The 27972-nt window shown below is 49.0% G+C and overlaps 1 protein-coding gene across 2 annotated transcripts in view; it reads left to right on the forward strand.

The window, feature by feature from the left end:
• MROH1 (maestro heat like repeat family member 1) overlaps window positions 1-27972 on the forward strand; it is a 2204128-nt gene that overhangs the window by 1310715 nt on the left and 865441 nt on the right. For both annotated transcript variants that reach the window (XM_086966435.1, XM_086966436.1), the window contains exon 24: window positions 17482-17604. In XM_086966435.1, the coding sequence (XP_086822561.1) occupies window positions 17482-17604 (123 nt within the window). The remainder of the gene's footprint in view (window positions 1-17481; window positions 17605-27972) is intronic.

Below are 27972 nucleotides of genomic sequence, written 5' to 3' on the forward strand. Positions count from 1 at the left end.
CGTAGTGAGCACCGGGGTGCCACTCCGCAGTCACCTTCTCGCAAAAGCCCTACCTACCCAGAATACACAAACCCTGTCTGGGACGGTGCGAACACCGCCCTCGACAGGAAACCCTTTGTCCAAGCGCTCCTCGCTGGAAGGACTCCCAGCAGCAGGAGGTCAGACTCGTGTCTGTGGTGGCAGCATCCATTTTGTGGAGCTGAGGCTTCAGTTAACTTTAACCGGGGTTCACAGTTACGTACATGTCGTGTCCCTCTAGAAGGGCGGAATGCTAACCTCGTCGCCAGAATTGGTGAGAGGGCAGCATCCCGATTCGTATGACACCTTACTCGACATGTCTTGATAACGCGATACCGAAGTTACCGATATGGTACGCGTTACCATGGAACAGCCATTGGGTCTTGATTCCGCAAGCTGCAACCGGGCTCGGCTCTGGCCAGAACACAGTTCACACGAGCCCACGCACTCTGCCTTCAGGATTGTCAAGGCCTGCCATAGGAGTGACTGATAGGAACTCGGGTGTCCATCGGATGGTTAGATATAGAGCTACTATACCTAAAGCAAAGGGTGATTACACGACTTTGCCCCAGCTGTCATGCAGCCAGTTGTGTCAAATTTAGGAGGCCAGCCAGGGGTGGCATAATACATGCTGCAGCCCCGGGCGGCCCTGGGTACACCTATGCCCTGAGTTACAGGGTCTGATAAGGTGGCCCAGTACCAATTGGTAAATGCACCTAGGGTACATATCGTAATTTAGAAAGAGAACAGCCAGGCTGTGGGTCTGATTAGCGGGCCCACAGCCAGAGAAAGTCGTAAACCAGTGAAACAAAAGCAAAAAATCTGGGTGATCATAGGATTGCAGACCCTACTCTCCTACATGACCCCCCCCCCAAACGTCGGAACAATAAGCTAACCTTGACCAGGTGAGTCTTCTTGCTCTAAGTGGAAATATCTGGAGAGCCCATCGGCATTGCCATGATCAGTACCAGGTCTATGTTCCACTGTAAAGTCCATCCCCTGTAGGGAAATGGACCACCTAAGCAGTTTGGGGTTTTCACCCTTCATCTGATTTAGCCATAAGAGGGGCTTATGGTCGGTCTGAATCTTGAAGTGAGTGCCAAACAAGTATGGCCTCAGCTTCTTCAGGGCCCAAACCACAGCAAAGGCCTCCCTCTCAATAGCTGACCAATTCTTCTCTCTAGGGGTCAGCCTTCTGCTTATAAAAGCAATGGGCTGGTCTTGACCATCAAAATTCAGTTGAGAAAGAACAGCTCCCACACCCAACTCAGAAGCATCTGTTTGGACAATGAATGGTTTGGAGTAGTCTGGACTCTTAAGGATAGGCGCCGTGCACATGGCCTGTTTTAGGTCATCGAATGCTTTTTGACAGCTCGCTGTCCACTGAACCTTTTTTGGCATTTTCTTACTTGTCAGTTCGTTTAATGGTGTCACGATGGAACCATAGTTCCTGACAAACTTTCGGTAGTATCCAGTCAGGCCCAAGAAAGCTCGAACCTGAGTCTGGGTGGTTGGAGGAGCCCAGTCCCTGATTGACTGTATCTTGCTCTCCAGTGGCTGAACCTGGCCTCCACCTACAAGGTGGCCCAGGTATACAACCTGTGTCTGCCCTATCTGGCACTTGGTGGCCTTGATAGTGAGGCCTGCTGCTTGCAGAGCCTCTAACACTTTCCGCAGGTGGACCAGGTGATCCTCCCAGGTGGAGCTAAAGACAGCAATATCGTCAAGATACGCCGCACAGAAGTCATCCAGCCCAGTAAGGACTTGATTCACCAACCTTTGGAAGGTGGCAGGTGCATTTTTCAGACCAAAGGGCATCACCACGAACTGCCCACCAGGGGTTGAAAGTGCGGTCTTAGGCTTGGCGTCCTCAGCTAACCTGATTTGCCAATACCCAGCTGTCAGGTCAAACGTACTTAAGTAGTTGGCCGAAGCCAATCTATCGATAAGCTCGTCTGCCCTTGGTATTGGGTGGGCGTCAGTCTTAGTGACCGCATTGAGACCCCTGTAGTCTACGCAGAACCTCATCTCTTTCTTACCGCCCGGGGTGTGAGGTTTCGGCACTAGAACTACGGGACTAGCCCAAGGGCTGTCCGAGGGTTCAATGACTCGCAGCTCCAACATTTTCTGCACTTCACTCTTGATGCAGTCTCTAACGTGATCAGGCTGCCGGTAGATTTTACTCTTAACGGGCAAGCTGTCACCAGTGTCAACCTCATGGGTGCACCAATTGGTCTGACTGGGTGTTAGAGAGAACATATGTCTGAACGACTGAAGAACCTGTTTACAGTCGCCCTGTTGATGTTCGGAGAGGCTGCCACAAAAGACAACACCATCTACCGATCCATCGTCAGGATTCTGAGTGAGCAGGTCGGGGAGAGGGTCACTCTCCTCTTCCTGTCCCTCATCTAGGGCCATGAGCAAACTCATGTCCTTCCTGTCGACATATGCCTTGAGCCTGTTGACATGAAGCACCCTGTGGGGGCTCCGGGGAGTTCCCAGGTCGACCAGGTAGGTGACCTCTCCCTTTTTCTCCAGGATGGTGTAGGGCCCGGACCATTTGTCCTTGAGTGCTGCTGGGGCCACTGGCTCCAACACCCACACCTTCTGTCCGGGCTGATAAACAGTCAAGACAGCCTTTTGGTCATGCCAAGCTTTTTGGAGTTCTTGGCTGGCCTTAAGGTTTTCAGATGCCTTCTCCATGTATTCAGCCATCCGCGAGCGGAGGCCAAGCACATAGTCCACTATGTTGGCTGCAGGCTTTTTGAGAGGTCTCTCCCATCCTTCCTTCACCAAACACAGGGGTCCCCTTACAGGATGTCCGTACAAAAGTTCAAAAGGGCTGTAGCCAACCCCCTTCTGTGGGACTTCTCTGTAGGCGAACAAGAGGCAGGGGATCAGGACGTCCCATCTACGCCGAAGCTTTTCCGGTAGTCCATGAATCATCCCTTTCAGGGTCCTGTTGAATCTCTCAACAAGCCCATTGCACTGTGGATGATAGGGTGTAGTGAACTTGTAGTTGACACCACATTCCTTCCACATAGCAGTTAAGTAGCTCGACATAAAGTTTGCACCTCTGTCGGAGACGACCTCCTTAGGGAAGCCCACTCTGGAGAACACTCCAACTAGGGCTCTTGCCACAACAGGTGCTGTAGTGGTCCTAAGGGGAATAGCTTCAGGATACCTGGTGGCATGATCCACTACCACCAGTATAAACTTGTGCCCTGATGCTGTTGGTGGTTCCATGGGACCGACGATGTCGATCCCCACCCGTTCAAAGGGCACCCCCACCACAGGCATTGGTATAAGGGGGGCCTTTGTCGTGCCACCTGACTTACCACTGGCTTGGCAAGTGACACAGGAGCGGCAAAACTCCTTGGTATCTTCGTTCATATGAGGCCAGTGAAAGTGTGAGACAAGCCTGTCCCACGTCTTCGACTGGCCTAAGTGACCTGCTAAGGGAATCTCGTGGGCCAAGGTAAGTAGGAAACCTCGCTGAGACAAGGGTACAACCAGCCTCCTGGTCATGCCAGGCTTGGGGTCTCTTGACTCAGTGTACAGGAGTCCGTCTTCCCAGTATACCTTGTGGGTACCTGTGGCGTTCCCAGCAGCCTCAGCAGCAGCCTGCTGTCTGAGGGGTTCAAGAGAAGGGCAGTCTAACTGGTCCTTCCCCAGGTCTTCCCTTGAGGGTCCCCCTGAACCCAAGAATTCAACTTGATCAAGTTCGAACTCCCGAGGCTCAGTTTCCCTCAATTCTTGCAGGTCAGCCTCCTCTGAGACTTGATCCACGACCTGGGGCAAGGGGGAAGGCGCAGCCTTAACCCTACTGCTCTTTTTCTTGGGAGGTGTCTGGTCCGTTGTTCCAGGATCCAGCACCTGTTCAGTGGGGCATTTCCTGACCTGTGACCTGGTCACAGCGAACACATGTGCTGGCAAACCTAACATTTCCATGTGAGTCCGGTGCTCCACTTCTGACCATTGTGATGACTCCAAATCATTGCCCAACAAACAATCCACTGGGAGGTCTGAACTAACTACAACCTTCTTTTGGCCAGTTACCCCTCCCCAGGAGAAAGCTACAATTGCCATACTGTGATTGGTAGTGACATTGCTTGCATTGGTCACCAGGAATTCTGTACCTGGCATGATCTGTCCAGGGTCCACAAAGTTAGGCGTCACCATGGTGACGCTGGCACAAGTGTCCCTATAGGCCTGAGCCATCTTTCCATTTATGAAAGGCGTCTGTCGGTATTTGCCCAAAGTATTAGGACTTATGTCAGGGGACACGTCCACGTCCCCTGTACTGACAAGGACAGCCTGAGTGAGTGTGCCAACTAAGTTGTCACGCCCCTCAGAACCCAGGGTTAACCCTACTAAACCCTTGGGAGGCGCACTACCACTGCTGACTGTACTAGGGGGCACAGGTGCCTTAGGGGCTGCAGTGGCAGGAGTCTGCCCTCCTCCTTTCTTGGTGCACTCACTAAACCAGTGAGATTTACTTTTACAGTACTGGCACCATCTTTTGGATTGGCCTTCTTTCTTCTTTTGGGGAGCCTGACCCCCACCCTCTTTGGGTTGTTGGGGACCTGTCGAAGACTTCTGGTCGTTTTGTTCCCCCTTAGAATCTTTACCCTTCTGGTCTGCTTTCTTCTGACCACCTTGATTCTGGCCCTGGTTCTGTTTAACTCTCGTACGAACCCATCTGTCTGCCTTCTTTCCCAATTCTTGGGGAGAGGTCAGATCCGAGTCGACAAGATGCTGATGCAACAACTGGTTCTGACAATTGTTTAAAATTTGTTCTCTCATCATCAAATTATACAATCCTTTGTAATCAGTAACCTTACTGCCCAGCAACCAGCCCTCCAAAGCCTTAGTGGCACAATCGACAAAGTCAGACCAGTCTTGAGCCTGCGTTTTCTGGGTATCCCTGAACAGCACCCTGTACTGCTCAGTGGTTAGGCCGAACCCTTCAACGAGTGTATTTTTCAAGACTTGGTAATCGTTAGCATCCTCCACCCTTGTGGTGAGGAGCTTGTCTCTTCCTTTTCCTTCAAAGGAGAGCCACAAGATAGCTGCCCACTGACTCTGGGGAACACCTTGCACAGTGCAGGCCCTCTCCAAAGCAGTAATCCATTTGTGGATGTCGTCCCCTTGTTTAAAGGGGGGCACTATCTTCCCAAGGTGTTTCGTATCAAAACTCCTTTCCCTATTGCTAGGTACAATGCTGCCACCAGTGGGGACTACCCCACTTAACTGTTGCTCTCTAGCGAAGGCAAGCCTTTCTTTGGCCAGGGCAAGTTCTTCCCTTTCAATCCTCAGATTAGCTGCCCTTTCCTTAGCTTCGTACACTCTCCTCTGAGGGGACGTCATCCCTCTTTGAGAAGAGTTGTGAGAGCCATTGGTTTGAAGGGATCTGCCAGAGTCTCTTGACAGAGATCGGGCTCGTCCATTCCCAATGTTAAGCTGACCTGACAGTAGCGCTGGGGGTCCCCCAGTACCACTATCATGTTTGCTTAAGTTGGACCGGGTTAGTCTGACGACTTCTACCTGTCCCTTATCTGCCTCATCCCCAGAGGGATCCTCATCCTCATCATCCTCCACATCTTCGTTCTCAGTTGCGAGGTGGATGAGGTCAGGATCGTCTCTGGTTCCCTCGAGGGGAGGCATGTCTCCTTCTGGATCAGAAGAGCTGGGACGGGTCTCAGCTTTTCTGGCATCATAAGTCTCCAAGAGACCAATCAGAAAGGACGTTGTGGGGTTAGACCCCTGCTTGATCTTCCTGGAGTGACACACCTGTCTTAACTCCTTGAAGCTCAGCACAGTATATCTCGAAGGGATGACCTGTGGAGGGTCAACTGACACAAGGGGAGACTCAGGGTTTCCTCCTTTGTCCGACATACTGTTTCTAGTGTGGTGTAAGTGATGCACCTCCCTACACTATGTGTTTACCTACTATTCCCTTGCTAAGAGTTGCAGCCAAGGTGTGCTAAGCCTTGAGGAGCTGCAACAGCTGGTTCAGTAGAACTCAGAGTATTCTAAGCTTTAGTTATATGTACTAACAGTACTTATGTGATCTTTCAGCAAGATATTCTTAGGATACTTGTGGTAAAACAACAGCAAGCTCAAATCCCAACCGCTGCTCACCAATGTGAGAAGTTGGCCCGATATGCAGCGTTCGCTATTCTAGCGACCGCTATGTATCGTTCCAAACGACCCTTATGGTGATTGGTTGTAAGTCAACCTATAGACCAGCTATCCTAGTAGCGTGGATACGAGCAGTCTAAGGCTAAAGACTCGAGAGGGCGCGTTAAGCCAGCTGTTTACCACACATGTACCCCTTGAACACCAAGTGAAAGGACACCACACAAGTGTTATGAAAATAAACAGTATATTTATTAAGAATCACAACAGCCCTGTACTCTTTATGAGGACAGGGTACTAAGCACAAACCAAATCTCTTAGGAAAATGCTTCAAGTGCACAATTAAAACAAGTGTCCGAGGACACGGAAAGTTTAAGGTCTCGGGCGGACCCGATAAGGCAAGTCGGAAGCGAGGGACTCAGGACCCTAGAGTAAAGAGGCTATGCAGGCACCGAAATGCCGAGTTACCTAGCCACGAGGGCTGCAGCTGCACAAGTCTTACAGGCGTCGGGGTCTTCGCTGACGAGCCAGGAGCCGGAAGAAAAGGAGTTGCTGGCCGGCGACCAGTGATGAATAGTTCGTAGAGATCCAAGCCTGGATCAGAGATTGATGATACCTGAAAGCAGAGGGGACCAAGTTCGTACTACTAGCCAGTAGACAGAGGGTACCAGGGAGGCACCGGTTGGCCGTCACCTCGACCAGGTGAGTGGGCGACGCTAGGCTCTGCAGTCTCACGGACCAGGAGGCGTTGTCGGCGACCACGGTGGAGGTGCGAGCTGTCCCACGAAGGATGATGCTGTCGGCGTCGCTGGGCCCAGGATGGGGCAACAAGCCTTGGCAGATCTCAGGGCCACGTGGTAGGCCTAAGATGGCGTCTTGAGTGGACCAGGAGGGTCCGGGGTGCTTCTCGCAAAGATGGAAGCAAGGGCCAGTCTGGAGCAACCAGACCAGCAGTGTTGATTGTCGGATGTCGTCACCGAAGGGCACAAGCCAGCGGCTAGTGACCAGACAACGTGCTGAGCAGCGAGCAGAAGGGCCCCACGCAGATCGTGGAGATGCTGGGAGACTGCACTTCGGTGCTGGAGCGGCTCAGGGTCGGGGCTTCTCGGACCCCAGAGCACTCACCAGAGAATTGCTTCGATGGTCGTGCTGGTTAAGAGCGTGCAGGTTCTGATGATGACCGGTCCCTCGAGGTCTCGTCGCACCCACAGATCACAGCTGAGCTGATGACGTGGGTAGAGGTCAGAGGTGCCAGGGAAGCCGGTTCTCGTCGAGCTGGGCCGTCGGATCCTTGAGGAAGGACTTGCAGCAAACCGCAGAGTTCTTAGATGGTGCCCGCTGATGCAGGGTGACTACTCCTTAGTCACAAGGGAGAAATCTTGAGAAGAGTCTCGAAGTCCTTTCGTAGAAAGTATTCTTGATTCAAAGATGATCTAATTTGGAAGGGTCCCTGCTCCGGTCTTTATCCTAAAGAAAGGGGTGGGTACATGACTAGGTCCTGCCCTAAGGGTGGGACCAGGAAGGGGGGTAGTTACACCCCTCTCCCCTGCCGGACTTTCCCCAGGCCAGGGCTGGCGCCCCTGGAACTGGTTCTGACCGGCAGATGCGTAGTGAGCACCGGGGTGCCACTCCGCAGTCACCTTCTCGCAAAAGCCCTACCTACCCAGAATACACAAACCCTGTCTGGGACGGTGCGAACACCGCCCTCGACAGGAAACCCTTTGTCCAAGCGCTCCTCGCTGGAAGGACTCCCAGCAGCAGGAGGTCAGACTCGTGTCTGTGGTGGCAGCATCCATTTTGTGGAGCTGAGGCTTCAGTTAACTTTAACCGGGGTTCACAGTTACGTACATATCGTGTCCCTCTAGAAGGGCGGAATGCTAACCTCGTCGCCAGAATTGGTGAGAGGGCAGCATCCCGATTCGTATGACACCTTACTCGACATGTCTTGATAACGCGATACCGAAGTTACCGATATGGTACGCGTTACCATGGAACAGCCATTGGGTCTTGATTCCGCAAGCTGCAACCGGGCTCGGCTCGGGCCAGAACACAGTTCACACGAGCCCACGCACTCTGCCTTCAGGATTGTCAAGGCCTGCCATAGGAGTGACTGATAGGAACTCGGGTGTCCATCGGATGGTTAGATATAGAGCTACTATACCTAAAGCAAAGGGTGATTACACGACTTTGCCCCAGCTGTCATGCAGCCAGTTGTGTCAAATTTAGGAGGCCAGCCAGGGGTGGCATAATACATGCTGCAGCCCCGGGCGGCCCTGGGTACACCTATGCCCTGAGTTACAGGGTCTGATAAGGTGGCCCAGTACCAATTGGTAAATGCACCTAGGGTACATATCGTAATTTAGAAAGAGAACAGCCAGGCTGTGGGTCTGATTAGCGGGCCCACAGCCAGAGAAAGTCGTAAACCAGTGAAACAAAAGCAAAAAATCTGGGTGATCATAGGATTGCAGACCCTACTCTCCTACAAATGCCACTCTTTTTACAACGTATAATACATAGCATTCGATTTTTCCACATCATTACTGGTGACTTGTTCATAACATTCCTGACACTCAAGTTGCCGTAGCCCCTCTTTTTTTCTTTTATTTTTTGTATCCTCATTTGCCTTGCCCTCCTCTTAATTAGCCTCCAACTGCCATGCACGTCTTAGTACATAGTTATAACGGCACCAGAAAATGCGAGGGGGGATGACTCCAGACTAGGTGTTAAAACCTGTTGAACCAGCCATGGAACCGAGAGGAGGGGCCTAGTTCTTGGAGTGTTATGGCATAATCATAGGACCGGGAGGGTGTGGGGGGGGGGACGACCCTGGCTATTGTCTCCACTGAACCAAAAAGTTCCAAAGGGCCAGGTTACGTGAGCTGCATGATCTCAGCATGTCTGTTTTAGATGTTTCATACAGGGATGACAACCAGTTTGCGTGAGTTGGTGCCGAGCCTCCTAGTCGTTCTACCAAGTTTTGTTCTATAGTGCTAGTCTTCCCAAGTGTTACCCCTGACCTGGCCAGTGCTTTCGCCCAACTATCTAGTTGTAAAAACTTGAACCTCGAAAACTCTGAGCCCAGTTGTTCCCGTAGCTCCTCCCAGGACCTCAGTGATTCGCCTACAAGCAAATCACCCCACGTTGATATTCCTCCATCTCTCACCGGGATTGCCAGCTTATCTTTCAGACAGAGCGGTAACCCGGGAGATTCCCAAATAGGTGCAAAGTTTGAAAAATACGGCAAACCTAGTTTTTTCCTTATTTGTGACCAGGTCTTCGCCTGGGACATAAGAGTTTTTAACTTCACTTTTTTAAAGTACTTCTGATCCCCGTATTTAAACATGAAACCATTAGTTGGTATGGCAGCACCAGTCAACATGGCTTTAAACATTACACCAATAGATGTATTAGATGGGACTTTTAAAAGCATTCTGGAATGAGACAACTGAAAGGCCCAGGCATAATACTGCAAGTCAGGCAAGGACAGTCCCCCCTTTTCCCTCCTCCTCCTCAGTTTTTTCCATGCCACTCTCGCCGATTTATATTTCCAAACAATGGAGTTAAGCTCTCTCTGACACTTCTCCAAAATTATATTGTCGAATGTGAGGGGGATGGTATTAAAAGTGAAAGTAAATTTAGGGAGAATAGACATCTTTATTAGACTTATTCTACCGAGGATAGTCAGTGGAAGATTGGACCAAGATTTTAACAGTTTCCTACTTTCATTGAACACTCTCTCAAGGTTGACTTGGGCAATTTTACCGACATCTTATACTACTTGAATACCCAAGTATCGCATTGAATTGGTCACATCCAGCTGTAGATCGGGAATATTCCATGCCATGATGTCGGTTTTACTTGCGTTGATCTCATAACCCGAGATGCTCTTCGGCTCTCTTAATTACCTCCGGGAATGAGGTCTCCGGGTCTGAGGTAAAAATTAAAATGTCGTCTGCATAGGAAGCTACCCGCCTTTCCCACTCCCCAAATATGAAAGATGGAATAAGTACATCACCCCTTAAAACTTCTGCAAACGGTTCAATGTACAAATTGAAGAGGAGAGGGGAGAGCGGGCAGCCTTGTCTAGTGCCTCTCAAGATTTTAAATGAGTCAGACAGTGTGCCATTAATTAAGAGCCGTGCAGATGGTGAGTTATACATAAGTGCTACAGTGCGGCAGAACTTGTCACCGAAGTTAAAGTTCTTCAAGACAGCACCAAGGTAGGGCCAATTAACCCTATCAAAGGCTTTGGTCGCATCTAAGGTAAGTGTTGCTAACGGAAGGGAAAAGGATGAGGCGATGTCAATTGCCCCCACAAGATCATACGTTAGATCACATAGCTGGCGACCTTTGATAAATCCCTTCTAGTTCTGATGTATGATTTCCCCCACTACCGAACCCAATCTAGATGACATGATAGAAGCAAAGATCTTGTAATCGCTGTTCAGTAATGATATTGGGCAATATGACCCACATAAAGTTGGGTCTTTGCCTGGTTTGGGGATCAGTACTATAGTAGCCTCACCCCAAGATCTAGGGGGGTCACGCCCCCCCTCAAGATCCGTTGAAGAGGGCCGTTAAAGTTGGGGCGATTATATCTATCAAGGACTGATATAATTCACCTGGAAGCCCGTCAGGACCAGCGGCCTTACCATGCTTTAGTGACCTAATGAGCTTCCTCACTTCTGCCTCAGAAATATCCATTTCAATCCCTTCACGCTGAGCGGATGAGAGTGACGGTAAAGATATCTGATTTAACCATAGGTCCCTTCTATGCTGATCGTCCAGGATATCTTCCCTGTATATTTCCTCGAAGAAGTCCCTAAAGGCTGTGCTTATCTCTTGATTAGATGTCCTAGGGCCGGATTCGCGTCTTACAACGCCTTCTCCTCCCACACCACCAAGTGCCCCCCCCTGCCTCAACTGAGAACATGGATATGTACAAAAACGACTTTACACCTCCTCACCCTCTGTGTTCATATATATATATATATATATATATATATATATATATTTTTTTTTTTTTCCCTTTTCTTCCCCCTTTTTTTTTCCTGTCTTCTTTTTCTGATCCTATAAATCTTATGAATCCTTGTGTAAGTTCTTTTTTTTCTTCTTTTTAACTATATGTCTACTTGTTATCGTTGTTGTCATTGAGCTAGCTCAGAATCAAATTCTGACTTAGCATACTTAACATACTAGAAACTAAATGTAGATCTCTGAACCAGGCATTAGATATGAGGCAATGAGTAAGATGTTTTCAGGAAAATACGATTTTATAGACTCAGATCTCGATATGAATGAGTTGTTAAAGGTAAGCGGAATGGTATAAGGACAAGAGCTTAATGGATCTAATCAGTTATAGTTTGCCCTGGGAATGATTACAGATAGATTACAATAGTTAATCTGCCTCGAAGGGTGATCTGACGTTATGCATTTTATTATTATACATAATCCGCAGAAATGCAGGGAATCTCTTCTGGACACTTGCGCCAGCAGCCCTAAATTTGTCCATCCTCTGGCCTAGTTCCCACTGCCTGTCCAGCGTGTGTTTAGAGGGATCAGAGCGAATTTCAAAGGGGAAATCAGGACCTTTTATAGATTTTAGTTTAAGCACAAGATTAAGGATTTTTTCTTTCAGGGAATACGTCCAGGAAGTTTATCAAGACTTTCCTCGGTTTGGTTCTACCGGGGTTTAATCGGAAGGGGTCACGATGGATTCTCTGTATATCTTTATCGAGCTCCTCTGCTGACTCCTCGAAATTTAGAGATTCCTTCAGTAGTTTAATTATGTAGGTCTTGAGATCTGCGCCTTCCTTTCCCTCGGGTATCTTCAGAAGACGCAGGTTATTTCGACGTGAATAATTCTCCAAAGATTCCACTCTTTCTTTCATAGCAACGCCTTCCCTCCGTAGACTTTGGATTTTTGACTCGGCTGCCTCCAGGTTAGCTTTCATCGCCCCAACAGAGCTCTCCAATACCTCTGTTCTTTCCCCCAGCCCATTTACCTTCCTCTCCAACACTTCACAGGACGCCCGGATATCATTTTGATTTGCCTTAGAAATCAAGAAGTAGTTTTGAATCTCTTCTCTCATTGAAGCTATGGAGGCTACCAGGGCTTCCAACGCGCTCTCAGTGTTAGTAGGCCTCTTACTGCTATCTCCTTCTTCCTCATCACCCTCCGCTGAATTATGTATGTTTCCTGGGGGGGCTGAAGCATGCGCAGCGCCTTCACTTTCCAGAGTACTAACTTCTACATCCAGTGGTGAGGGAGACAGAAGCTCCGCCATATTGGTTTCTGGAGTAGGAATCTCAGGGACACCGTTACTGTTGTGAATATCCGAGTTTATATTTGCGGACATGCGAACAGAAGATATGCATATATTATCACACTTATCTGGATTGCTAGCCGGTATCAAATCTGATATCTGAGGCAAAACTTTGAAGTATGAGCGCAGAGATGGGGTTATTCTCCCAGAACTGCTAGACAAGTTTGAAATCTTAGACCCCCCTTGGAGACCACCTTTGTTATTTTTTTTACTTCTTTTCGCCTTAGTTGTAGACTTCTGATTAGGCCTATCTTTTGCTGAGTCTATTGAGATAGAAGAAGAGGGCTCAATTGTCGCCACTTTTCCTGAAGAAGGGGATTCTGGGGGTTGTCGTTTTTTCTTACTCGTCCTCTGTTTCTTTCCCAACTTTCCAATTACGCTCTTTGTATTTGGGGGATTCGTTTTTCTAGGAGAGGTATTTATAACCTTAGCTATAGGTTTAATTAGGGAGGTATTTTTAACCTTAACTATGGGGTTAATTCGATCTGAGACCTGCTCCTCATTCCCCTCGGTCACAATGCCCCCCACAGCTTCAGTCCCATTCTCTATAGTGGCTTCAGAAACCCCACCAGTCGCTTTCCCCTGCTCAGCTCTGAATTGGCCGATAGCATTAAATCCAGTATCCACTCCGATGTCTGGGGCGCCCTCGGAGGAAACCCGTCGCTGCAGGAATTGAAGCCCTGCTTCCCCAGCACAACCCAGCCTACCTCTGAGCTGCCCCAGCGCCGAGCGACCTCTACGTAGCACCACTGCTGCTCTTTGCCACGGGCTCCGAGGAGGCGGAGGGCTGCTGGGGAGGAATAGCAGGGCGTTGCAGCAGCACATCCACGGGAGCCGCCCCCTTCACAAGCTCTGAGTGTAAGCAGGGATCCGGACGGTGAGAAACGCGATTCTGCTTCTTGCTCCGTGTGTCTCAGGGTCCCGATACTAGATTAGGCAGAGGTCATGCGCAACCATCCCATAATACTCCTCCGGATAGACCGAGGCAGAGACGGCAGCTCCGCGGTGTTCGGGGTCTGCGTCTGACGCACGCGCCGCACTAGCCTGCGGCCGCCATGTTCTCCTCCAGCCGTAGCCCCTCTTGTAAGTAATCTTACACATTGAGATCAACAACGTTGTCCCCTTTATCCGACTGGCGAATGACAATATTATGATCTGATTGTAACGATCTCACCGCCAGACGTTGTTGTTTAGTCAGATTATCCTATTCCCATCTTTTCTTTTTAGCCAAAGTCTTCAAGTCACTAATAACCAGTGTCTCAAAAGTATCAATACCACATGGGGGTAACATAGGATTAAACACAGACTTTGGTTTAAACTTGTTAGAACAACTCAAATCAACTCTGAAACCCAATGATTGAGCATCAATAGTTTCCTGACTACTACCATCCCACTCTAATTCTTTGAGTGCAATTAAGGTTTCCACCTCATTGATTGTTTCGGGTGCTGCACTAGATGTACTGGCTTCCCTGAAAGGAGTGGTATTTTTTACTTTCAATTCGTGCCTGGCAGGCTTTTTTTGTATTTACTTGTAGAATTATGCTGCCATGAGGAGCTGCAATAGATAAGTTTGTTGCAGTCTCCAGGAGTTTTGTAAAGGAATAGAGCGCTAATTAGGCAAGTTTGGTTCCAGCGATAGCTCAATGCACCCGATAGTGAAGTTTGCTGGGTTCTCAAGAGTGAGCATAGAATAATAACGAAAACACAAAATAATGATGTTATATTTTAAACTTTGCTTATGTACAGCGTAATGGCAACTAATCACGGGGCAAGTGATGTATTAGATTCTACTGGAATGTATCACTTTACCATTATGAGATGGCCGATGCAGACTGTTGAACAATGGTCCATTTTATGTTTCAATGCACTTCATGTCACATGGCTTTGCACTGTTTGTATATATGCGCGTTTTGAATGAACTTTATTTGCCCGTGAGCAAGGCGTTTATCGCTGAAACGCAAAGGGTGTTTTGTCCTGGCCCTTATGCTTATTGAATAAACTACGTTTCCAACTGGAATTTATTGTGGTGTGATTTGTGCTGGAATGAGTGCACTTGCGCAGCTTCGGCATGTGCATAGAAAGAGGACTGACGTTAAGCCCATTGAGAAACAATATTACATAGTATATTACTTTTACTTAACATTCAAGGATCACATAAAAAGGCACTGTGCATGAAGTACAATTATACTTTCAAACATTAATTTCAAGCGCTTTAAATGCACACTTCCTGAAATTATTCACATTATGTATCGTTTTAATTTGAGTTGCCTTTTGCTGTGTTGTGGGTATTATTAAGCCGTGGATTGGCATTGCTCACGGGGTATAATTCTCATTAGATGTTATTTACAGAGTCTATGCTTTTCCCAAATGAGATGCTAATTCCTCATTCCTGTTCAATCCCAAAGGGGCCTTTGTCTGGAGGTCTATTATGTAGCGGGATTCAAGCCTTCTTAATCTCCGCAACCTGTCCCCACCCCTTGGGTCCACTGGTATGTGGTCTAACGCAAAATATTGCAAAAGTTCTCTATTGCTGTTGTGCTTAAGGGCAAAGTGTTTCGCTACGGGATAGTTGAAGTCCTTATTCATGATAGCACGTTGGTGCTCCAATATGCGTAACTTGACATTCTTTACTGTACTGCCTATGTACTTCAATCCACATGGGCACAATAGGCAATACACAACATGGGTGGTATTACAAGTAAGAAACTTAGATATTTTCCTGCTGTGTCCTGACCCTGGTATTTCAAATGTTGTTCTCTTTTTGCTTCTCTCACAGGCTTTGCATTTACCGCAAGGGAAAAATCCTGGCATGTCCTTAATTCTTCCTGTCATTGTTATTTTCTCTGGCAGGTGGCTATGTACAATTTTGTCTTTGATGGATCTCCCTTTCCTAAAGGTGATTAAAGGAAAAGCTGGGATCTCTTTTCCTATAATCTGATCCGTTTTCAGGATATGCCAACTCCTCTTCAGAATGTTTCTCAGATGATTTGAATCCTCTGAGAAAGTAGTGATCAGTCTGAATTTTCCTTCATTTTTATCATTCAGTTTTGATTTCCTGATTTGTTCTTTTAGAAGTTGGTCTCGGGGGATTCTTTCAACTTTTTTCAGAGTATTTTCTAGAAGTATTTTGTTGTATCCCCTGGCTTGGAATCTACTGATGCTTTCTCTTGCGGCTCTTACAAAGTCTGAATCTCTAGAGCAGTTCCTCTTAATCCTAAGAAGTTCTCCATAGGGGATACTTCTGATTAGGGTCGGGGGGGTGACTGCTTTCGGCATGTAAAACCGAATTACCGGCTGTTACTTTCCTAAACAGTTCTGTTTCAATTTTAGTACCCGTCAAGTTCACTTTCAAATCCAGATAATTCACTGTCGATGCGTTGATATCAGCAGTGAAATTCAGATTCAGTTCATTGAGGTTTAGGTATGCCACAAACTCTTCTACTGAAGTTACTGACCCCTCCCACACAAGGAAGAGGTCATCAATGTACCTATACCAAACTTTCAAATTTCCTGCCCATTTCTGGAAACTGGGGCTCTGGGTAACCTGCTCCTCCCACCAGCCCACGAATAAATTCGCGTAGCTGGGGGCGAAGCAGGTTCCCATCGCCGTCCCAGTCACCTGCCTGTACAGTTGTCCTTGAAATAAAAAAATGTTGTTGAAAAGACAATATTCTATGAATTCAAGTAACATTCTACTATGTTTTGTGAATTTCATTGGTCTTTTGTCAAGGTAGTATTTCATGGCCAATAGTCCATGGTGATGATCTATACTCGTATATAGGCTTGTAATGTCCATAGTTATTAATATATACGAAGGATTACATTTCAGACAGAGGGTGCAAAACCTAATGGGAAGAAAAGTTATAATGGCAAAGACTCACTGACCAATCTCTTTACCAGACTTGAGAGATTGCGCGAAAGGGAGATTAGAAAATGGTGGGAAGCCACCTCCCTACAAAACTACGTGGATGTGGAAAGAGTGCCGAGAGGACTTAGAATATACACTGTCCCGGCATACGAGAATCCAGACCGTCGACTGTTGGAATTATGGGCAGAACACACAGCCCTATCCAGTCAAGGCATGTTGAAATTGTTGATACAGTTCGCATGGAGCGATAGAGAGAAGGCAATCAACGAGGTTAAAGCATTATCTCTGCAGGGGATCGGGAGGGGTCGCCAATTCTCCACGTCCCCAGATATACAATTGGAGATTTCTTTAAATTACTCCTCAACTACTTAACGGATTTACACCTTAACACATACGCTTTCTGGACCAACAGCTACCTTTCTGCCAAATTTGGTGTAATTCCGCTCAGCAGTTCGGGCTGTAGCCGTGTCTAAAGTTCCTGTGGGAATTAACTTGGAGAAAACGGGTTTTGGGGCACCACCCCATATATCTTGGCAACCGCTTGGCAAATCACCCCGAAGTTTTCAAAACAGTACCTCAAGTGAGTGGCAAACCAGCTTTGAAAATCTCGCGAGGATTCAACAAACGACGCGAAAGTTATTGGCAAAACAAAAACTACATCCTAACTATAGTTATCTACTAGCAACCACCAGTAGTTAATGTAATATAGGTATATTGATACTAAAGTATACCTCTTATGGTCTCTAGGCAGCAATGTGATAATTATGCTGCAAGGTTGTTTTCTGTATTCATTTCTTTGACTGTACCTTATTATAAAAGTATAAAACGTCTGAAATTGGAAAAAGCAGGTTGAAGTGCATGGTTACGGGTTTATATGTCTAGGTTTTGTTTTATCATTTATTATAATTTCATATGGATCTTAAAGTGTTCTGGGGTCCGGCGTACGAGACAGTTACTTTTATGGATTCAGTAAAGAGCACTACAATGCTGAGCTAGTAATCAACTCCTCTTTTTGCGGAAATATCTTTGATGCATTTGATCATGGAAATGTTACTGTGTGTTTGATCTTTTGATGAGTTTGTTTTTAAATGTAGATGTTCTTATTTACTTTTATATACCTGGATTTAGGATCTGACTTTGAAATTGTGCCTTATTCGGAGCATTTGTATGATCGCAATGGCCGTCTGTAATAGCACTCAGTCCAGTTTTTTCAACTTCTCGCGTAAAGCAGAACTGATAACTCTAATGATGGTGAGTGAAGAAGCAATACTTAGGAATGTGTTGTAAAACAATGAAAAGTGTGTAACATCAAATGATGTCTTCTAGCATTTGCAATTATGAGACTTTAACATCCTTCATGAAGTACTTCATTTATAGTCTGACCCTTTGCTAGTAGACAAAGATCATTATATATTTAAAAGAGCTGCTGTTGTGTACTGTTCCTGTGCTGTCTTTTATCTCAGGACATGATGAGTGGGGGATCATTGGGTCTTATACTACACATGTCCCTTTACTGCTTTGCTGCAAATATCACTCACTGCAATTTTCTAGTCTGCATTTTTGCTAGTGTTGTTTTGCACATTGTTCTCCATTGTTTTCTAGATGTATGGTTGTGTATCTTTTTGTTTTGAACACTTTTGATGAAAACTAAGTAGCTTACAGATCCAGATATCACCCACATTAAGAGTTATTAAGACACATTCTTTCCTAAGTTCAGTATTTCTTCTCTGTTATTCTATTTATTATGTCTTGACATTTTCTTTTCTGTGGCTAGAATGCCAAATCATGACATAAAATCATCTTTCCTTTAATTCTACTTATGTTGTAACATCTTCATTGCAGGCTTACTAATAGTTGCATAATAAGTCCATCATCAAGAATCGTGCATCATCTTGTGTTTCTTGCCATAACCAATTAACTAGTAAGGATGACTTCTTGTTGGGAGTCTTTATTATTAGTAATGTAAAAGTAAATCCCAAGTAAAATTATACTATTATGCATGTGTCACATAATGTTTTACTGAAACTATCAATCCATATAGCCTTTGTATTAAAGTGCAATCTCCTCTTGCAGACATTCAAGAGTACAATTAAGAGAACATAAGTCTTGTATTTAATGAAAAATTATCATATAAAGATGAGGAATTCAAAGTGTGTGTCTGAAAGAAACATGTTCGTTTTAGATTCCATACCTTAGAATTACCCCCAGGCGTCAGACTGTATCCGGAATTTATTTTCGTCAGCGGTTCCTGTAACCGGATGATGTTGGTGACGGATCCGCACCGCGTGTGCCTCTTTTGTCTGGAGCGCGACCATGACCCCAAGTCATGCTCCGACTGTCAGTTGTTCACGCCAAAGGCTTTGCGGAAGCGATCCCAAAAGTGGCGTGAACGCTGACAGTCGGCTCCGTGCCATTCGAGGTCCCGGTTGAGGGACCGGTCGTGGAGCCATTGCCATTCTGACAAATCATCAAAGTCTTCACACTCTGGGTCGGGTAAGTCGAAGCATAAGAAGTCGAAGAAGCATCGTCGCTCTTTGACTTCTCCTCGTCGATTGGCCGATCCGACGAGGCCCGCGGGTGGTGCCCCTCCCGCAGAGCTCGACGGGTTGACTTTGAGCTTCCCTCCCTTTCCGGGACCCGGAGCGACTTCCGCCCAGCTTTGTACGTTCTACAAGGAGATGCGTGCCGCTGGCGCGCCTTCGGGCCCCGCAACTCGGTTGGGGTCCTAGGTCTTAGCCGCCAGCGGCTCCTGCCTTCCTTGGATCCAGGCCTGGATCCTGATCGACACCGGTTGACCTCATTATCCTGAGTGGACTTTCTAATTCAGGTACTCCCTGTCCCCAGTCACTAGCTGCCCCTGCACCTACTCTCATCTTAGGTGACTCAGAAGAACTGACAGGTCATCCATGGCTGGAGAGTTTTACTCTTCCCCCGTTCGATGATTTCTGTTCTCTAGCAAATGGTGTGTCCTCGGGCTCTCCCCTTGACCCACTTCCCCATAAATTCTGGAAGCTTTTTCAGGAGGAACTCTTTCGCCCCCTCTATTCCATCTGTCATCAGTCTTTTAGTACTGCCACGGTTCTGGAGTGTTGGAAGCTGGCAGTGGTTTCTCCCCTCTTGAAGAAACCCACACTCGACCCCACCTGTCTGGCGAATTATCGGCCAATCTCGTTGCTTCCCTTTCCGGACAAGATCATGGAGAAACTCGTGACCCAGTCTCTGTCCAGCTTTCTGGAAAGTAACACCTGTTTGGATGTGGCCCAGTTCAGCTTCCGGCCGGCTCATGGTACAGTTGGCGCTGGTGGTCGTGCTGGAGGATCTTCGCTCACGGGTCAACACTGGTCGGGCAGCCTTTTTAGTGCTGCTCGACATGTCGCCCAAGTTCGACACGGTCAGCCACTCCACTCTCATCAGCAGGCTGGAGGAGATTGGGGTAGCGGGACTGGCACGGGATTGGCTAATATCATATCTTCAGAATAGACACCAGGTGGTGGCTTTACCGCCTTTTAGGTCAGGCATCAGAAGAGTAGGGCAAGGCGTGCCCCAAGGGTCAGCAATTAGTCCCATTTTATTTAATTTGTATCTCCGTCCCCTGATTAGTCAGATTAAGTCCTGCGGCATCTCTGTGATCAATTACGCTGACGACACTCAGCTTATGGCGATGCTATGCTGTTTTCGGACAGTTTTTTCGTTGGACTAGTCCCTCCCTCCATACCCTGCATCCTACCCACCCTTCCTCTATGCTGTGAATGCTGCTGTTTTTTGGACAGTTTTCGTTGGACTCTAGCCCTTCCCCCCAGACCTTTGCATCCCACCCACCCCTCCTCTATGCTGTGACTGCATCTTAGACCGATGGCAAGAATGCTAGGCTCTGGTACTCGTGTAGTGTTTGCAGCGGACCTTTGTATTCTCTACCACCCCTATATTACCCGTAGAGTGTTTCCAGTCACATCCCTCCTGTGAAGATAGAAGATAACTCTAACGACTAGTATCCTATGTGATTTTTAGATTGTATCCATGTGTATCCCCTCCCTGTGTTTAGAATTATAGCTTTAACGACTAATCGCCTGTGGAACTGATGGAATATAGCCAGGTGTATCCCTTCCCCCGTGTGAAGAGATAACCCTATTCACTAGAACAAAAAGAAAAGTGTTCCTGAAATGTGTAACGTAACTGATTCTATGTAAAGTGCCTTGATAACATGTAACGGAACGGGTGCTATGTAAAGCGCCTTGATAACCTAATCGGTTCAAGTTCCTGAAATGTGTAACGTAACTGATTCTATGTAAAGTGCTGTGATAACATGTAACGGAACTGGTGCTATGTAAAGCGCTCTGATAACCTAATCGGTTCAAGTTTGCGCTATAGAAAACTCTAAAAATAAAAATAAAAATAAATCTTCTCCCTTGAAGGAGAAGACGCTGTGTCCAAGGAGACTTTCAATCGATGCATGACTGCCACTGCAGACTGGTTGAGAAATAATTCTCTCCAGTTTAATGGTTCAAAGACCGAGGTACTGTATTGTTCATCTGACCGTACCCCGCGTCCTCTACCGGCAGATTTTTGGCCTTCATCCTCCTTGGGCACAGTGGTGGCGGCAGACTCTGCTCGCAACCTTGGAGTTATGTTCGGCCCTAATTTACAGCTCGATGGTTTTGTTAACAAAACCATTTCCACTTGCATGATGCTACTCCGCACTCTGCGTAAAATTCTTCCCCTGCTCCCGGTTCAGGCCAGGCCAGAGGTGGTGCGTGGTATTATCCTTAGCAGGATTGATAACTGCAACGCACTGCTTCTGGGGGCACCCAGCACTTTGATTAGCAAGCTGCAGCGTATTCAAAACATGGCAGCGAAGCTCGCTCTTTTTAGGCAGCGCTCAGCTTCCTCTTCCCTGAGCTAAAAGACCTTCACTGGTTACCAGTCCAGCAGCAAATCTGTTTCAAAGCATCCTGCCTGGTCTTTAAGGCCTTGCACAATCAATGACCAGCCTTGTTGCAGAAACCGTGGGTCCGGCAATGTGGAGCCACTTCTGCCCTTTGAAGCTTCCCTTTAGGATGCCCTCTTGGGTGCTTGGGTCGGCCTGCTTCAGGTGACCTGGTGGCTCGTTTACTTTTGCACCGTCACCGTCCAGCTCCACGCGACCCGGTGTGCCTTTTTGTCCATCCTGATGTGCACAAGTTTGTGTAACAGACTGCTTTCCCCTCCCTGCCACCTCTAATGCTTCCTCCCTCTTGGGAGTCAAGTTGGCTTGAGCCGTGGGGGAGAAACATCTTTGCATCCTCTAGTGCGGCCCTGCGGTCTTTAAATACAGTCTGTGTTTTGGCTCGGGCTACCTCTGCCCTGTGGGACTTGGCGGAGTCTTTGTTTCCTACCACCTCTGAAGGTGCGCGCGTTGATCTCCTTCACCTCCTCTTGGATGGCCGTGATCTCGCCAAATTCACAATACGTTAAGCCTTAGATACGGCAGATTCTTTAGGCCAAGCTTTGGCGGATTCTGTTGCCTTAAGGCGCCACGCTTGGTTGAGAGACCGCGTCTTCCCTGAAAATATCCGGGAACGGCTGGATGACTTACCCTTTAATGGGGTTTTGTTATTTGATGATCATGCAGAGTCGGCGGTTCAACGGCTCCTTTCGGGCGTTTATCCTCCCTCTTAGGTCCTCCCAGGCCTGTTTTCTCTGGGGGTACTTTTTCATTTCGCATTCCTTAGATTCGCTCTGTTTAGCCTGGGCTGTGAGCCTTACGTCTTCTTTTCTACAAAGGGAATTACCCTTTTATTGGCATCCTTTGGATGCGTTTTGCTTTCTCTCACTGTTGGTCTGGGGTGGAGGTGTTCCACAGGTTGCTGTATCTGGTCCTCTGACTGTGGTATTGAGTCGGTGGCTCAGCTTGGTAATGGCATAGGGCTCGGAACTCACGTTCATGGGTTAAGCTCGTTACTGCGCTCTTTAGCTTGATTGCCCTAAGTCGTTACAGAATGCGGCAGCATGCCTGCTATTAAACATACCGAAGGGACAATCAACTTTGGCAGGGATCAAATCAATGCATTGGCACCCGGTCCAGAAGCAAGTAGATTTTAAGGCCTTATGCTTGGTACACAAGGCACTCTATGAGGGGGCGGGAGGGGTGCAGAGGATATTAAAAAAAAGTTCACAACCTATACCCCCTCACGTGTTATAAAATCGGCAACTTTGGACCTAGTGCAGGTTACAAAGATAAGGCGGACAAGGTGGGGCCGTTAAACTGTGCGGCTTAACTTTGGAATAGAATGCCAGTGGCCATGAGATTTCCGTCCAACTGGCAGCTTTTCAGGAAGTCATTGAAAACATGGTTGTTTGCCTCTGCCTAGTCTCCCTGAGAACTCAGGTGGTTTTCATCTTCCACATACATCAGTGCCAAGACACCACAGCATTCGAGTGCTTTAAAAACACATATCCTATCCTAAGAGGTGTTTCCCGATGTTGGGGTGTGCATACTCCATGTGGGGTACTTATTATATAGCTTTGCTTGCCTCAATAGGGCTTGGGGAACCTGTATGCTCCATGATCCCTTGGTGGTCTCTTATACAGTGTTCTCAGTGTTTTTAAGTTCCCCTCTTCTAATTGCCTCATGCCTGCCCTTACTGTGCTGGGTATGATCAAGTATGGACATGTTCCATGCTCCTGGCTAGTTCTGTCTCTACAGATTTCGATGTTCTGCATGTATGTATACGTGCCGGTTGCCATGGCTTTCCCTTTCTTGGGTCACCACCTCCTTTCGAGGTTGCAAGGACTGGACCTGTGTACCCATGTGTGGGGGAGCCTTTCTGAGTTGTTGCAACTTACCTACAAAGTTACTCCTTGCTTCTACTTACTGGGTGGTTTCCCAGTTTTGCGACTGCTCTTTTTTTCTTAGTGTTCGGACACTGTACTTATCTTACCTTCCTCTACTTGGAGGGTTTGGTCTCGGATTCAGAGACTCTCCCCACGTTTGTACGTGGTGCTTTTTGTACCTCTGTTGCCCTGTCCTTTGGACGTGCCTCTTTACAGGGTGTCATTCTACTGTTATACCAGCTATGCCTGCGGGGCAGCCCTTCTGATTGCAGTTGTCCTTGGCCTCTTTAGCCCTTCTACCTTAAGGTCTCTGCAACCGGTTACCTGCTGCTGTGTTGGTAGTGACCTGCTTCAGCAGGGTTTATATTGCTGCTGTTCACCCCTGTTCTCCCTTTTGGAACTGGGTGTGCACTTTGTGTGTACCCACCTGTTGTGCTCAAAGCATTACTCAGTTTTTACCTCTTGCCCTTTGGTGCTTGGCAGACGCTCCTCCAGCATTCTTTCTATAGGCTGGTATGGTAGGCTCTGGTTGCATCTCTTCATGTGGTTGTATCTCTCATGTTCTCTCGTCCTTTGAATGGGGTCCATAAAGTGCACCGTTAAGCTGAGTGTGGTTCCCCTTTCTTCTCTTTCTCTTCCATTCTGGTATATGGCTGGCACTGTTTCTACCTGTCATTTTGATGCGGGTATGGTCCGGTGCCATTCTGGCATCTTTGGGATGTCTTGCATCTTGTTATCTCTGCTCTTCCAAGCTGCTTGGGGTGCTGTCTGGCTGTGGCGTAACACACAGCTTACTCATTGTCCGTCACCAGGTTGCCGGCTCAGATGATTGACGCTTTCTGTTGTCCTGTTGCAAACCCACCTCTCTCCTGGGGTATGGCTGTGGTATCTATTCTAAGTTAAGGAATCTGCGGCTAGACATCCCTATCGGATGTACGAGTTACTTACCTTTGGTAATGATTTATCTGGTGGAGAAGTTGTCTAGGCGCAGATTCCTTAACGCCCATCCAGCCTCCCCTTTCTGTGAGGACATTGCCGAGTGGTGTTCTCTACTGGCCTCTTTTAGATGCCATTGGTTTTTTCTTAGGGGAGTTCACATTGTTGCGTCCCTTTCTGAATCTCCATGTACAGCTAATCTGATAGTCTACTAGCCGCAGATTCCTTCACGTAGAATTACTCCCAGGCGTGAAACTGGACCTGGAAACTTTTTTGCCACAGCATCCCTGTGTGCCGGGGGCGGGATGACTTCACGCGACTCTGCCCAGGCATCGTCCGCGCACGTGACGTCAGCGAGGACACATAAGACCTGCCCCAGTGCGCCTACATCAGTTTTTTCCTTTTTCAAGTGCAACGCGGATCCAGTCCTTGCTACGGGCCTGTTTTGGGCCCCTTTCTTCTCCATTTCTTTTGATGGAACAGTGTGCGAGCGCTTTCAGGCTTCAAAACTTGTACGTTTTGTGGGTGTCTTATGTCGGCGACGGACCCGAACCTCATTTGTATGTAGTGTTTGGGGGAGGATCACGGCGCCATTGACTGCGAGGCCTGTCAACAGTTGAAGGCGAAGTCGTGGCGGGAGCACCGTACGAAACTTCTCTTGCCACGTTTCTCCAGGTCGAGGTCCTCCCCTCGATCTGCTTCGGTGTACGGCTTCAGGTACGGCCGTGGTCGTCGTCCTCGCCCTTCTCCGATGTTACGTGAGCGTCGCTCCCCCGTGGGTAAGTGTTGCAGTTTGTCCCCAGGGCCTGGGTTCCGGCCTACTGGGGACGTGGACTCTCCGCAGGTGATGCGGCCCGCGCGCCGAGAGTCCAAATGGAGACATACACTGCGGCTTTGCAGGCCTCGCTGGCGTCTTCCCCTCCCGAGGCGTCGGCGGACCCCTCGCCTTGCGCAGGACCCTCCGCGGCGCCGCCCGTGGCTCCGGCCCCGGCGCTGACTGGTTCGGATCCAGGCTTGGAGGATGTGGTGCTGTTGGGGTGCAGCTCCTCTGGGGCACCTCCTTCAGGCAACGGCGTCTCTGCCTCTCCGCAAACTCCTGCGGCAGTCCCTGTGGTGTCCCGGGAGGTCGCCGGGGCTCTGGTCACATCCCCGAGCCCCTCTCAGTCCTTTGACCAGGTGGTCCTGTCTAAGGCCGAAGTGACGCCGCTACGACGCCGGCAGCAGCTGGACCATGCAGTGCCACAGGGGTTGGTGAACACTCCACGTCCCGCTCAAGGTCGAGGCCAGGTGAGGCCCCCTCATCCCTCTCCGCGTCCCTCTCGTCCCTCCTCACAGCTGGCTGCCTCGACGGAGGGCGAGTCGGAGGTTGGATCTTCCCTGGCAACGTCACGGGGGTTGCAGAGCGATCTCCGCCTTATTCTGGGCCGCGGCTGGCGGAGGGCTTCGTGTCACTCCCCAGGCCCATCTCGTTCCCCCACGCAGGTGGCTACCTCGGCTGGGGTTGGGTCGGCGCCTTTCTGGCAACGCCCCGAGGCCAGTTCGACTCCAGCTCCACTCCGATCTCTGGTGCGGGGTGACTTGGAGGAACTTTGTCCGGCGACACGGGATGTTGCCGCCAAACTGCCTCAGGCAGCGGACTCTATGGCCCCGCGCAGGGGTCGTACCACGGATTCGTCTTCGGACACTCCTTCTCCGGAGGCAGGCTGTATATTGGTGTCATCCTCCCCAGAGACTGGTTGCCGTGTGGTGTCTTTTTCACCAGCGTCGAAGGGCAGCTCCCCGCCCTTCCTGAGGCTGAGGTGTTCGTCGGAAGAGCGGCAGGTCCCTCATTCTTCGGCTCCCTCTGACTTCCAGGTCTGTCCCTTGCCTGTCCTGCTTGGCTTCTGGGACGGTCGCGTTAGTTTGCAGCCGTCACCCACGGAGGAGCTGCTTTCCACGCCCCGGGCCCAACGGAGGCGGGCGTGGCCTTCGCTCACGCGGTATCCACGGCTGTGGGCATCCTGCGTATGGGTGACCCGGTGGCTCACTTTCCGGCGGACCATCTCTTGGAGGTCCTCCACCAGGGCTCTGGTGGGAGGGAAATATTACTTCTGTTTGAAGGTTCCCTCCTTTTTTCCTTTACGGGGGCTTGGAGGCGGTCTGCCTCAGGGGACCCGGTGCCTCAACATCTTCTGCACCGGCATCTCCCTGCGCCGCGTGACCTGGCGTGCCATAAACCCCTCTGCCTCCAGTCCTCTGTTGTGGACTGCTTTTCTCTCCCTGCCGCCACTGTGGACTCCGCAATCGCGAGAGGCCCGCTGGTTGGACTCTTGGGGGCGCAACATGTTCGCCTCAACCAGCGCTGCCCTGCGTGCCCTGAACACCTTGTGTGTGCTGGCTCGGGCCTCCTCCTGTTTGTGGGACTCGGCTGACTCTATGGGATTCGCAGCGTCCCAGGAGTGTGGTCAAATGGACTTGAGGCATCATGCATTGGATGGCTGGGAGCTTGCAGCGTTTATTCTCCGCTCTGATCTGAACATCTCAGAGGTGCTGGGCCGGGCTATGGCTTCCTCGGTGGCTCTCCGTTGCCATGCTTGTCTTCGGGATAGAGTATTCCCTGAGAATATTCGGGAGCGACTCATTGACCTTCCGTTTGATGGCAGCCTGTTGTTCCATGCCACGGCCGACTCTGCTATCCAGAGGCTCTTGGCAGGGCTCCGCCCTCCTCCTCCTCCGTCCCCTCCTCAGTGACTCCTGAGTATAGTTGATTCTGGGGCTTCTTAGGCCGGTTGTTCTGGCTGTGGAGTGTATTTTCTGGCCATTTGCATCCTTCCTTGGGACTTTGGTATTGTTGGCTGCTGGTCGGCCCTTTTATTGATTATGTGTGTGTGTTGGAATTGTTGCGCAGACTTGGTTCTGAGATTAGGCCTTCTGCCTGCTTGGGCTGCTTGTAAAGCCTTTCAAGGGGTTGTTTTTTTCCCTGTGGCTCTTGTTTTTTTCCTCTGCTGAGGAAGTTCTTCCAAAGATGGTTCTCATATTTTGGGACTTATCATACCTTAGGTGGGGTAGTGGTAGCTGTCATATGGCTTGCGCTCTGCTGGAGGGTTCTGGTCTCCTTCGGGTGCCTGTTCTCCATGGCGTTTGTGTAGGTTGCTCCTTGAGATCGTGTGCGCAGCCACTTGTAGTGGTGTGCCCGGGCATCTCCTGCTCCTGCCCTGAGGTCTGGGATGAGGTATGTTCTTATGTTCTCCCTTGCCAGGCGCTGCCTACTCGGCCTTCCTGGAGTCTCGAGCTGTTCTTCTAGCGACTTTTGACTGCCAGCGCTGTTCTGGCTGGCAGGTTGTTCTCCACCTGTAGTGGGTTGCCTTCTTTTCCCTAGCTTCCTTTGGTCTTCTAGGCTTCTTCTTCTTCCTCCCTTCCTTTCTTGGCATTGGGCGGAAGCTGTGTTGCCTTGTGGAACAGTGGGGTGCTTCGGCCTCTCCAAACTTGCCCTTGGTTCCTCTTCAGCCTTTTTCTCCCTCCTACATCCTTTGGGGTCGGTGGGGGTCTGCTCGGGAGGTTTCCCTTGCCTGGCCGGGACGAGGTTCCACCTGGTCCACAGATCTGGTTCCCTGTGGGGCCCTCTGTTCTGTATTGGCTGGTGGGGTTCTTTCGTAGACCCTCCTTCCGAGGGGGTATTGCTAGGGTATCTATTCTACGTGAAGGAATCTGTGGCTAGTAGTCTCTGTCAGATGTACAAGTTACTTACCTTCGGTAACAATGTATCTGGTAGAGACGATTCTAGCCGCAGATTCCTTCACGCCCCACCCTTCCTCCCCTATTCTGCAAGGACCCTTAGGTTGATCTTCGGTACTCGCCCACGGTTGGGGGCTGTATCTCCTGTGAGTGCCTTCT

This window comes from Lissotriton vulgaris, chromosome 4_1, assembly GCF_964263255.1.
Source record: "Lissotriton vulgaris chromosome 4_1, aLisVul1.2, whole genome shotgun sequence".
Lineage (NCBI taxonomy): Eukaryota > Metazoa > Chordata > Amphibia > Caudata > Salamandridae > Lissotriton > Lissotriton vulgaris.